The following is a 13,114-nucleotide window of genomic DNA, read 5'->3' on the forward strand; positions in this document are numbered from 1 at the left end:
AGATACGCATAATAAAATCTAAAGCGCGTATGTAAAGTCTCATCCTTGAAGTATCCCTGAGGGACCCACGGATGCCACAAGTGTTTTTCCATTACACAATCATTGACAGAATCTATCGACATTGGTTTCTAGAATACTCGTCTATAAATGCTCTGAGAACACCTTGAAGATGACCACACCTTTATCAGTTACTTTTCGTCTATTATTCAATCTTGTCGTACAAATAAATAAGTAATATTCATTAGTATGACTGATAAGGGTATCGAAAGATTGATTGAAATCAAATAAATACCTGAAAGGATATTGCAAAATTGGTTTATTATTCGATACATCGATGTAATATTTTGTTGTACGGAATAGAAATTTGCCTGAAATTTTCATCAAGTAGGCCATGGCTTTGTGGGCCGATCCGTAGATTATGACATCAATACGTTTTACGTAACATTGGTGGACGACAAATACCTAAGTTGGGTTAATATTCAAGATGCACCACTGAACCGATCGGCTGACCAGATTATTCACATCCAAAGTCATTTACACATTCGAGATATCTCACACAAAGAATAAAATATATGGAAACAGAGGGTAGGGGTTTTCCATTGATAGCAGCGTGAAACCTTCACGCTTTGATGAAGAACTTCATAAATTAATAACTGCTTAATCGTAGTTATCGTTTGATTTTGATACAAGTTTATTGTTTAAGGAAACTTATGCATTGGTAACTTAAAAAAATTAAACTTTAGCGTCTCCAAAAAATTTAATAAAAATTTGAACTTTATTTTACATTAAATTTTTAATATTTTATTTGTAAATTAATTATAAAGATAATAAATTATATTACCAAAATCATTATATTATAAAATACTGTTAATATACTTTTATAATTGCAAGATAAAGAAAGTATCTATAAAATATAAACATCTCTTATTTTAGATATCTAGAGATAAATGTCTCTTATTTTATAGATATTACTTTTTATCTATATGAAATACTAAATATCAGTTATTTCACTAATATTGCAGGAACTGTCTTATATCATATCAAGTAGTTTTTTATAAACTAACGTGGGTACATCTATAGCCCACAAAAAATCTATATGATTAAATTTTTGAAATGGCACTTTATATATAGTTGGCTGCTGTGGTAACTCATTGGTTAACTGCATCACATCCTAAATAAAAAATATGAATCAGTAACAAAAAAGATATCGATTGAAAATATTGCAAATATTTAAATAACTATTTTACATTAAACATTTTTAAATACATACAATAGGATTAGACAACCAATCGTTATTGGCAGTGAACAATGTTATTGGTAGTGTAATCTTCGATAAATTGTACCTAGGTGGTTGAGTATTATTATAAATCTTTATGTTTTGTTTTTTACCATAATCATATTGTCTAAAATCTCCAGATTTTATTGCTTGGGCGTAATGAACCAAGGTCTTTGAAGACGTACCAGCCGGTGTATGGTTCAAGATCGTTGGCAACAGTGTCTACAACGATTCGAAATTTGCATAAACAATTAAAAACTAGTGTAGCAAACATACATTTTTACATAAGTTGTTATATACTCACATAATTAAATTCCGCCCTGTCGAATCCAACAATAACAAACAGCGAATTAGCACAAATTTTTTTTTCCAAAAAATTAAAATTACACAAATATTTTGATAAGAATTTTACAAGAGTATTTTGTGGAAGAAACTCGCCTTCTCCGAATAGGGAGAAAATCGTCTGAAAATTGATTGAAGATATTACATTAAGAATTAGGATGTTACATCGAAAGAATCATTGTAATTACTTGTGTATTATTTCTTCACCTTATAATCATATGCAAACGGAGCTAAATACCGTAAAGGAGATTGTACGTGTTTCATAAACACTACTGGAGCAAGACTGTACGCTGATTGCAACAGTCTTGCTATTTGCGGTCGTTCGGTAGCCATCACGTAGAAACACGTTGTACCCATGGAGAATCCAATATACGCTCTCAAAAAGTCTTCTTTTAGTTTCACGATATAAGTAATCATCGCTGGTAGATCATAGACACCTGATTCGTGCCAACTGAAAAAACATATTGTTATAAAAATAACATAAAAGATTCCAACTTGACAGCTAATTTGTATTTATTGTTATAAAAATATACTTATTAATATTTGTCACACAAGATTCTGTCTTTATATAAAAATAGCGAAACTATTACTATATATAGTTTCCTAATATTGTTATTAGCAAACATTTTAAAATATACTTCTGACTACTTATAATATGGCATTATCCTCGTTATATTTCTAATCGTCGTAAAAAATCATTTTTTACAAATACCTAAAGTTCCAAAATTTTGGATCATCAGAGGACAAAGAAATGTGCGCTCTGGAATAAGTATTGCCACGAAAATTTCCAAGCCACACATCATAACCCTGATCAGCCAATAAGTAAGCTGCGACAATAAGGAAAGATTATAATATAAAATAATTATGAATTAAAATTTACAAGTAAGATTTAAAAAAAAGTAAAAGATTTAATTTCATCCAATTTTTAAATTTAACTTTAGAAAATAAATGTTATTTTGCTAAATAATCCGCATGTTTCTGTACCGAGAGCTTTCTCCTTTCCAAGTATAACCCAATCTGCAGAACTACCCAATACACCGTGTTGTAAAAAAATCGCGGATGCTTTAGGTTTTCCTGGAATCCGATGCATCGTCAAGAGATAACCATCGTCCGTCAATACTACATGGGCTTCAGCCGAATAACCCTCTTTTCTTATCAACTGTAGCTGCAATAGAAAATTGCAATTAACGTGAAAAATAATAAAAGTACTTTCATTTCAAATAATTATCTTAAGAAACTCTATTCAAAAGATTTAATATATAGTTCGAATTATAATAACGCAGCATAAATTAATGTTTAATATTTATCATTGTTCTAATACATTATTTTATGAATACCATTATTCACCATCAAAGATTAAATAACAATAATAATTTTATGAAAAAATCGAATATTTTATTTTATTTCAATAGTATATCTTTATATTATACCACATAAAAATCTCATTGCGACCAAATTTAATTTAAGAAATAATTAGTAAACATATAATTCATGTAACAATTTAGAAAAATAACATGATTTGCTACTGACGAATATTAAAAAGATAAAAATTTCATAATAGAACGAAAATCGTTACATGTAAATTTTTTTGTAAATAATCAATTTTCAATGAAAAAATTCTACTTACTGTGTTGAGTCCGTCATTCGGATCAGGCTTTCCGTTGAAATTGAATAACGTTTTAAAACTGAACGAGACCGCAGAAGAAAAAGAACATACTAATAAGACCGTGCAGAACTGCGCCTTCATTCTAAGAATTTAAAAGAAAAATGACAATAAAACAGACAGAACAATATTATAAAATTCAAAAAAGTGCTTCATATAATAGACTTTGTGTATTTAAACTATATTAACTCTATTATTCGAGTTACTTTGTACAATAATGAAATATTATCATGTGTCATCCTGTTTAAAACTGATTTCATCGTTATGAATAAAGTTGAGATATATTAGTCACAGTTATTCATGTGATTCGTATATCACATTTTCACGATTAATGTCAATGCCAAAAAAAGCTATTCATTATTTTTTTTTAAATATGCAGAAATTCAATACTATCGAAAATTTAGTTTTCAATTAAAATAAGATTTTGAATTTAATAGAAACTTTATTAACTTAAATAAACTGTATGTACTTACTTTATTTTATATACTATAATTCACGAAACGACAAGTAATAAGAACATTAGTTAATTTAGTCTTATCACTTATGATAATACAAAAATTTCTGTCATAAAAACGAAGTATTCCTCGCAAAGAATAGATAAATAATATTCACTTTTATTAATGTCTTTATTCATTATCTTTAATTACTAAATACTAATATAATTTTGTCAGTACCATGACATTTTCGGTACGTCTTTACAACAAATATAATTTATGTAAACATATATTTGATGTATATTTTTTAATTCGAAGGTAGTTACGAATCAAATTTTAACATTGTGTTATATCTGTCTTCCATTTTATCACAGAGTTCAAAAGTACAGTGTGTCTCAGTTTAACATCTAAAATTTACAAAATATGAAATAATATTTTTTTTTAAGATTTATTATGAAAATAAATGATGATTACGAATAAATAGACATACAAATTTTTATATTTATATAATTATTATTTTATTTGAGGTTATGTGCATGAAAATTTTAAATGCACATTTCTTGTCTTTCTACATATTTCTTATCATATTATAAATCAATCTTCACACAATTAAAATAAAATAAATAATAACACTGATACAATAAAAAAGAAAGAAACAAATATTTTATTGCACGTATGTCAAACATTTATTTGAACACGTTAATAACCTAGATAGCGAACAAATCCGTACTTATTAATTATTACATGTACGATAAAATTATATATACATGAATATGACATTTCTTTATTTACCACTATACTATATTCATTCTAACTATTTCATTATATATCACTTTTTTAACAAATTCCAAAAACATTAATTAATAGTTTAATATGTGAAGCATATATTTTTCAAAAATAACACTAGAATAAATATTTAACCCATCATTACGGAAAAATATAATATAAGAACGCACAGAACAGACAACAAATGTTCAACTGTGACTGATTGGTAAAGTTTTTCTTGATGGGCATTACGTATTCTGTAGAAAATACTTACATAGAAGTCGCCAAAACATTGAATTATATTACATTAAAGAATTTTTGATAAACTCATATTTTTTTATTTAATTTTGAGAGTAAACATTAGATATTTCAATAATAATTGAAAACATTTTAAAATAGTAACAATAACCATTTTATTTGTGATTAGTTTTTCAGTATTTTATATTTTTTAGTATCTACATTAAAAATATTAAATTAAAAACTACAGAACAATTATGTTTAAATAAAAATAACAGACAAAAGAACTAATCTTATTGTGTAGTTTTTAATATAAAACTATTCATATACATATATGAATAATGACAAGAAATACCGAATGTTTCAAGGTGTTTTCAACATTATGTAAGTGACGTCGGTAGAATATCTGAAGGCGCCATAGCATATTCTTAATGAAATTTCAGAACATCTATAAACACCAAATTAGTAAAACGATTAACCTTTTAATTAATTAAAAAACTATATATTGTAAAGTAAGTGCAATTAAATATCTGTATTGCGTATATTCTAAACATTTTGTTGAAGTCGGCAAATTATTTTATCATAAATTTGATCTTTTTGCTTAAATAAAGATATTTGAAAAAGCTATATATATATTCCTATACAAATATTTCAAATTTGTTTACATGTCGTGTAAATATTTTATGTTCGTTTGAAACTAATTAATGTCAATATTGAATAAAATACTAATAACCTTAGATTATAAACACGTGATTTTACTTTTTCGTATTCTATTTCAAAACATCTTTCATTTGTATTTCAGCTTATAAAAATGAATGAGGCAACATTACCACCCTCACCAAACTGGTATTTAAGTAATATTCTTGCTTGTTCTTTTAATGGTACTGTAGCATGGGGTGCCAGAAATGCTATTGTTATTGCTAAATCTAGTGAAAATAATGAAATATTACAATATTCTATCATTAACCATGCTCATAAATCAAAGGTAACATCTCTTGCATTTACTCCTCAATTTGAAGTAGTAAATGCTAATTTAATAGCTTCTACAGGAGATGATAATATAATTAAAGTATGGGATTTAGATACGTTATCCACAACTTATACTCATTCCTTAGAAACTGTAAGTTTCAATATTAATAAATATTATATGAGTTAATAATTATATTGCATTTAAAATCTTTGATTTTAGGATAAACAAGCAATAGGTGTAGATTGGTCTTATACAGATCCACATATTATATGTGCAGCAATTTCTGATGGTTGTGTATTATCATGGAATATTCATTTTGATGTCATCTCTTCAATTTTGTTAGGGAAAGTGATACCTACTTGTATCTCTTCTTGTCCCCATGATTCATATCTTGTAGCTGTAGGATCTAAGAGTGGTTTAATTTACATTATTAACTTTCAAGGAAAAGGAAAAATAATTTACAAGCTTAGAGGCCATGATACAGAAATAGTTAGTTTATCATGGTGTCCTGCAAAGAATAATGTTTTAAGTGAATCTTTAAGTAAGGATTTACTGTTAGCTTCAGGAGGGAAAGATAGGTAATTTGAAAAAATATTGCAATTGCTTGTACTTGTAATTTCAACAAATATATTTTTAAATTCTAATACATAGATCAGTATTCATTTGGAAAGCTGGTGGAGATGGACGTTATGAAATGAAAATTTCATTGCCTGGAAAACCTCTTGATTCTCATCAGCATAGAAGCAAATTAAATGCTTCTGTAGGTAATTGGGTTGTAGTTAAATGGATTGAACCTAAATTATTACTGACAAGTTCGTTTTGGGGTGAATTAATTTCTTGGGATTTATCAATGATGACAAATGGCAAACCTAATGTCAAATTAATACATGGATATCATGGCAGAGGATTGTTTTGTATTGCACATGTACCAAATATTCAAGACATTTCCAAAGAAAATTGGAGAATAAAACCAAGGTTTTTATAAAATTATAAAATTGAAAAATTTATGATTGGTTATGATTATAAATTAAAATAGTTTTCATAAATTGTAGGCATACAATTTGGACTTTGGCACAAGATCGAAGAATTATTTGTTGCGGAATAAAAGAAAATAATGTTGAAATAGATTATGATATTTTCACTCAAAGTGGATACATTTATTGTATTGCTGCTTGCCCATTAGATACTTCACATGTTGCATTTGGAGTTGGAGATGCAATGTTGCGATTATGGAATTTATCAGAAGCACATGATACAACTTTTGATATAATGGTTTTATGGCAAAAAATTAAGGGGAAAATCCGTGCGGTAAAGCTTATATAATAATTTAAAAATGATATATTTCTAAACAAAATTCATATTTTTATATACATTTTAGTTATTTTTAAAATTATAAAAATTCATTATTTAATATAATTATGTATTTCCATAGATATCATGGCATCCTGAAAAAGAAAATTTATTAGCATATGCAACTGAAGAAGGTCGAGTAGGTGTATTTAATACAAATAGTAATAAATTACCTATATTATACAGACAATATCATAGAAATACAATATATACTCTTAGCTGGGGGCCAAATCCAGAAAATGAACAATATGTTTTGTATTCTTGTGGAGAAAAGGAACTTGTATATTATGATGTAGAAAAACCAAATCAAGGTAGTATCTTGTATTTTTTAATCAATGAATTATTATAATATTATTATACTATATTTAATATTTTTGTAATGATAATTTGTTTTATGCAGAACCTAAATCTATAGAGAAAGAATGTACAGAATTTTCTTGGAAACCAGATTTTTCTTACTTGGCAGTAGGATTTGAAAATGGGTATGTTTTTAAATAGTATGTTATATAAAGCCCATGAAAATATAATTACTTTTGTTTCTAGAACAATTACATTTTTTAATCGAAAATTTGAAGCCTGTGGGTATGCTAAGTTTTCTTCAAAAATAGTGCATTGCTTGGCCTGGCATCCTGAGAGTACAACAACAGACATAACATTTTCTTCATTAAGAAATTATTTAGCTGTTGCTTTTGAATCATGTACTATACTTATTTTCGATTTATCTAATTTTATAGATTATTTTGCAAAATTAGAAGATTCGAGTAACAACGATAATTTAAAAGAAAAATGTGATACTTATAAAGTACATGAACTTGTAACAACTTTAACTGGACATGTTCAAAATGTTGTTTGTTTAGCATGGAGTCCATATATAAGTGGTTATCTAATATCTGGTAGTTATGATAGAACTGCACAGGTATTACAAATAACATAATACAACGATTTTTCGTAAAAATAAATATTTATATATTAGTATTGTTTTTATAGGTATGGAATGTTGAAACACAAGAATTAATAGCTACTTATACAGGACATAGTGGTCCAGTACTTTGTTGTATGTGGAGTCCACTAAACCCTGATTATATTATAACTGGCTCTGCAGATTCCACAGTACGAATATGGAAAATTGCATATAATTTGCCACAAGAAAAAGTCTATGAACGTTTACGAAACAAAACTAAAAAGAAACAAAATAAATCAAATAAAGTTGCTAATACTTTGATTGAAAATAATTTAACTGAATTAACTAAAGCTACTTCAGAATGTTCACTTTTAGATGTTTGCCAAATTAATCAAAGTATAACCATAGTGTTAATGGATATAATTAAAAATATATTATTATGATAGAAATAATAAATATTCATTGATCATTTCAGAGTCAAAGGTAGTGGTGACAACAGAACCAAAAAGTAAAAAATCTCAACGATCATATTTTTCAAAAAGCTTTAAAGTAACGTGTGAGCGAGAACTCTTACTTGATTCTCTTCTAAATATTATAAAAAGTATTAAAAACGAAAATTTTAATATTGAAGAAGTTCAGGAAGACACTTCATATCATATGATACCAATATTATTTTCAGCACAAGAGAATTTTGTATCATGTTTAACTAATGAAAGTAAGTTATTTCTTATTATAATAAAAATATTGCACTGAGCTATTTATTATATTTATTTTATTTTTTATTACTATACAGAATGTGCACATGCTGAGAAAAATAAATATGATGTAGTCACAGAAATGGATGTATGGTGTGATAATCTTAATCAAAATTTAGAAGAAGCTGCAAAAGAGAAACGCCTTAATGACTTTCTCGTTTCACTTTCAGCTAGTTTATCCATGAAGTATGCAATTCAATTATATTTTTTCACTTTATAAATTTGCTTGAAAATTATAAACTTTATAATTTTTTTACTTTATGAAATCGCTATAAAAATAATCCAACAGTAATACATTATAGGATGTGGAAAGATATGTGTGAATTGTATGCATATCAGTTAGTAACAGAAGGCAATCCTTATAAAGCAGTATCATATTTACTTTGTATACATAAAACCTACAAAGCTATAGAAGTGTTTCAAGATGCCAATTTATATAAAGAAGCATATATTCTTGCAAGATGCAAACTTGAATCTGATGATCCAGTGTTAACAGAAATTTTAAAACATTGGGAACAATATAGTGTAAAGTTAGGTAATTTTGAGCAAGCAGCATACATGTAAGTAGTAAAATTATGCTACTTATGAAACGTATTAAAATTATCGTAGAATAAATATAAGAAACTTCTTTTTATTTTTAGTTCTGCTAAATTAGGAGAATTTTCTGATACAGTAAAATATCTTGCGCGCCGTAAAGATGCACTTACTTTAGTAACAGCAGCTAAAATCGCTCTTTTATGCAATGATGATATTTTAAGTAAATCTGTAGTTGAACAAGCATTAATTGCAGCTTTCACAAATTCAGATTATGGAGCAGCACGAAATATAATAGCAACATATTCATATCTTAAGGTATATTGTTAACATTTATATTTTGATTTTGGTTGTCTCCTTGTTTTAACAAATTGTTATTTCTTTAAACATATTTATCTTTAGTACCAAGAAATACATTTATTAACTTTTGAAGAACTTGAAAAAGTGATTGAGAAAGATGTTAGTTTTGATATGATTCAAATGTGGATAGACGGAAAATCAAATTATGGTTTATTGCAAACTTTAGAAACAATTTGTGGAGATTGTACTTGTTATTATTTTGATTTATGTCAAAATAGCTTTTGTAATATTTTAGACAATGAAAGAATGGTAAGTGCATAATCTAAAATAGTTAATTTCTTAAACATTCATTCTATATTAATTTTTAATTTCAGTTATGGTTGATAGTTGGTCATGAAGTTGCACTAGCAATAGCCTCTACTGAAAAAGAACAGAAATTAAAACATATTGTCACTGCATTACATTCAATTACACAATTTGAAATATTACATCAAAAAGAATTAAAAAATTATATCTTAATTGAAATTATTATAAAGTTAGATATTAAAAGTGTAATGGATGAAATGAGCATTTATACAAGAACTGAACATTTTATATCAATTAGTTTGCGAGCTTATTTATGTTATGCTCTTCTAAATTGGTTTATATACAATATAGACAAAGAACCTGTCAATAATAATGTACAAATTTATGTTAATTTGATTGAGCATTTACTTCAGGATGCACTAAATAAACAAGTAGTGAGGCATTGGACAGTAACAAATGAAATTAATCAACTGGAAAATCAAATAGCTTCTGTAAAATGTAAGTTATAGAAATATTATGTAACTAAAAAAAGACTTATTTTATAATTGAAGATATATATATTAAATAATAATTATTATAAAAGTTAAAAAAAAGGTTAATATTGATATTTTTGTTAGGTAAAGCACAAAAAGAAAGTAAAACTGATCAAGATGTAAGCTCTGTAATGGAAGAACTAAATGTGTTAAAAACACAGAAGAAACAAATTCTCAATGAACTAGTTCATGTTCCAAATCCTGTTATGGTATATGGCAAAGCAAATGAGTTATGTAGCAAATTATTGGATGAAACTATTAAAGATGAGTTTTCGAAAAATATTTCAACAACGTGGTTGAACGCTATGTCATAAATAAACATGTATTTCATTTTCGATATAATCTTTTCATAAACACCGCATTATGTATTCATGATAGCCAACAGTCTAGACATACCTACTAGAATATTATTTATTTTATACTTTTTAATTGAATTTCGATTTTTTTTTTATTAATTCATTAAACTTCTAAATCATTTATTTATTTTATTTGTGAATTATAAAATATAATATATTGTTATGTAATATATTATTAATTAACTGCTAATGCAATTTTCTTAAATAAATACAAATAAAGTAGGAAAATAAGACTTTTATTTGTAAAAATCAATTACAATTACAAATAGTATATTTTTATTTATAGAAATATAATGATATTTTTTTAAACAAAATGTTTTTGTTTTTTAATTACTTTTTAATTTGAACTTATTTTCCAAAAACGAATTTCTCTATCACTTGTTGCGCAAACATAAGGTAATTTATAATGACAAGTTATTCCACCTATTAATTTTACTTGACCACAAATGATTTCTTGTTCAGTTCTTATATTTGTGACCTTCAATAAATTGTCTGGCCTTCCTATGGTTACTACAAAATTTTCATAAGCAGGTAAAAACCTTACTATTGAACCTCCTTCAATGTGAAGAGGTTTTGATTCTAATGGTGGACTGGAAGAAAAATTATCATTAAATATAGAATTATTGATTTATTCATTAACTGATTTTTAAATTCATTTCTTAGTCTTATTACCTACCTAGGTTTGGATATGTCCCATAAAATTAGTTTTCCAGCTGCCATAGCTGCAACTTTTAATGGATTGGATTTCCAGTCAATTGACATTAAGGGAATAATATTTGTATCTAAAGACATAATTGCTTGCTGACTTCGTATACCATACATGTGAATCAATCCATTTTTTTCTCCAACAAGTAGTTTACCAGGTTTTTCAGAAAGACAACATACACTCATTCCAGGAGATGTTAAATAAAATGTAGATATACATTTTTCATTTTCTTCTACAGCCCAAAGTTTACAAGTATGATCATCAGACACAGAAGCTAATATTCCACCATCAGTTTCATAACAAATTGAATTTATATAATCCTTGTGCCCTTCCATCTTATATTAAAATCAAAATTAATGCATATGTTCATAAGAAATAAATTGCATTTAGCATAACTCTTTAATCTTACCTCACATACAGTATTATCATTCATGTCACTGGTGTATAATCTTATTTTTAAATCTGCTCCAGCAACACAAAACATTAAAACTTTTGGTACAACACTTAAACAGGTTTCTGGACTCCAAGCAATAGCATGTGGTCTAGTATCATGACGAAACGTTCTAATAGGATTATAAGCCATATCTTCTACTGCTTCGTCCTCATCCTTATCATATAATAACAATAATAATTATTATTATTTATCCACAAACAAACATTTTCTTGTAATTCTATTATATTTCATAATTGTCTTTTACATTAATTAACATTTTCATAAAAAATATATTATAAAGATTCTGTTTTTCAAACATAATTAACAGAATATTACTGTTATTCAATTTTTATTCGTATATTTTCAAATTTTATCAAAAAGTAAGTATAAAATTATCTTATAATATATAATTTTATATAATATTATAGTACAATATCAATTGAATACAACGTGTACAGTTTAGACACAAAATTCAATACGCACGAATATTCATTAATGAAACTCGATGATTTTACCTGAAATTTAATAGTACCAATAACAATTTCTTCCGCTAGAGCAATACAAATTAAATGTTGAGACCATTCATAAGGAGATAATTCAATACAATATATTTGTTTAGAAAAATTCAGTTGAAATGTAGGTGGTGTTGTCAAAGCCTCGTCCATCGTATATTCGTATTATTGCTCTCAATGTAAAAGGTGAGTTTGTATTACAATCAACAAGAGATCACCGGCATAACCTTTAAAATTTTCTAGATTAAATTAATTTAGAAGTCACAGTCAGAAAAATTTCAACGAATATATATGAAAGGTAAATGAATATTATAGACTTTTTCTTTCTTAGTTTGTTAATTTATTTGTAATATAATTACGACAAAAAACATTACATTGTAATCACAATTGTGATTCGTATAAACATAAAAAACATGCACGCGTTATAAGGTGAGGTTAGGTCGAATTTAAAACTTCTAGAGGGCAGTACGTATTTTACGTATGCTATATGTAATCGTTCAACGTGCCGCATATCCCTTGAAAGCGGACTTCTTTGACTAAATATAAAATCACCGCTTGTACACACCGCGAATTTTTAACTCCTTAACCGACTTTCAGATATGAATTGACAAGCCGTATTGACAGAATTTTTTCAAACGTGTATCTTTGATCCTTCTCGATCTACGATCGCGTTACGAGGTAGGTACCTTCTGTCAAGGCATGCTTACCAGGGCATGCTACACGTACTTTACAAGCTGCTTC

The 13,114-nt window shown here is 26.8% G+C and overlaps 3 protein-coding genes across 4 annotated transcripts; 1 reads left to right on the forward strand and 2 right to left on the reverse strand.

Moving 5' to 3' along the window:
• Nucleotides 1-1,025: 1,025 nt before the first annotated feature.
• Nucleotides 1,026-3,446, reverse strand: LOC108549908 (lipase 3). 2 transcript variants are annotated; one of them, XM_017903481.1, is made up of 7 exons: nucleotides 3,246-3,446; nucleotides 2,603-2,783; nucleotides 2,331-2,445; nucleotides 1,826-2,069; nucleotides 1,581-1,739; nucleotides 1,271-1,498; nucleotides 1,026-1,171 (listed from the first exon to the last, which is right to left on the reverse strand). In XM_017903481.1, exons 1-7 carry the CDS (start codon nucleotides 3,363-3,365, stop codon nucleotides 1,031-1,033), a joined length of 1,188 nt encoding a protein of 395 aa, XP_017758970.1. In that variant the 5' UTR covers nucleotides 3,366-3,446; the 3' UTR covers nucleotides 1,026-1,030. The 2 variants fall into 2 exon arrangements, with proteins under 2 accessions (XP_017758970.1, XP_017758978.1); XM_017903489.1 differs by having other exon boundaries at nucleotides 1,071-1,171; nucleotides 1,390-1,498.
• Nucleotides 3,447-5,528: 2,082 nt separating this feature from the next.
• rig (gem nuclear organelle associated protein rigor mortis) lies at nucleotides 5,529-10,743 on the forward strand. The gene is made up of 15 exons (XM_017903390.1): nucleotides 5,529-5,837; nucleotides 5,907-6,265; nucleotides 6,339-6,662; nucleotides 6,740-6,995; nucleotides 7,120-7,348; nucleotides 7,438-7,519; nucleotides 7,581-7,953; nucleotides 8,025-8,334; nucleotides 8,414-8,653; nucleotides 8,732-8,879; nucleotides 8,996-9,253; nucleotides 9,335-9,545; nucleotides 9,630-9,836; nucleotides 9,902-10,331; nucleotides 10,451-10,743. Exons 1-15 carry the CDS (start codon nucleotides 5,529-5,531, stop codon nucleotides 10,678-10,680), a joined length of 3,966 nt encoding a protein of 1,321 aa, XP_017758879.1. The 3' UTR covers nucleotides 10,681-10,743.
• Nucleotides 10,744-11,059: 316 nt separating this feature from the next.
• On the reverse strand, nucleotides 11,060-12,786 carry Nup37 (nuclear pore complex protein Nup37). Its single transcript, XM_017903441.1, has 5 exons — nucleotides 12,748-12,786; nucleotides 12,377-12,600; nucleotides 11,838-12,035; nucleotides 11,399-11,763; nucleotides 11,060-11,312 (listed from the first exon to the last, which is right to left on the reverse strand). Exons 2-5 carry the CDS (start codon nucleotides 12,524-12,526, stop codon nucleotides 11,060-11,062), a joined length of 966 nt encoding a protein of 321 aa, XP_017758930.1. The 5' UTR covers nucleotides 12,527-12,600; nucleotides 12,748-12,786.
• Between the last annotated feature and the right edge of the window lie 328 nt (nucleotides 12,787-13,114).

The sequence above is a fragment of the Eufriesea mexicana genome, unplaced genomic scaffold (assembly GCF_001483705.2).
Source record: "Eufriesea mexicana isolate 0111107269 unplaced genomic scaffold, ASM148370v2 scaffold4744748180, whole genome shotgun sequence".
Taxonomy (NCBI): domain Eukaryota; kingdom Metazoa; phylum Arthropoda; class Insecta; order Hymenoptera; family Apidae; genus Eufriesea; species Eufriesea mexicana.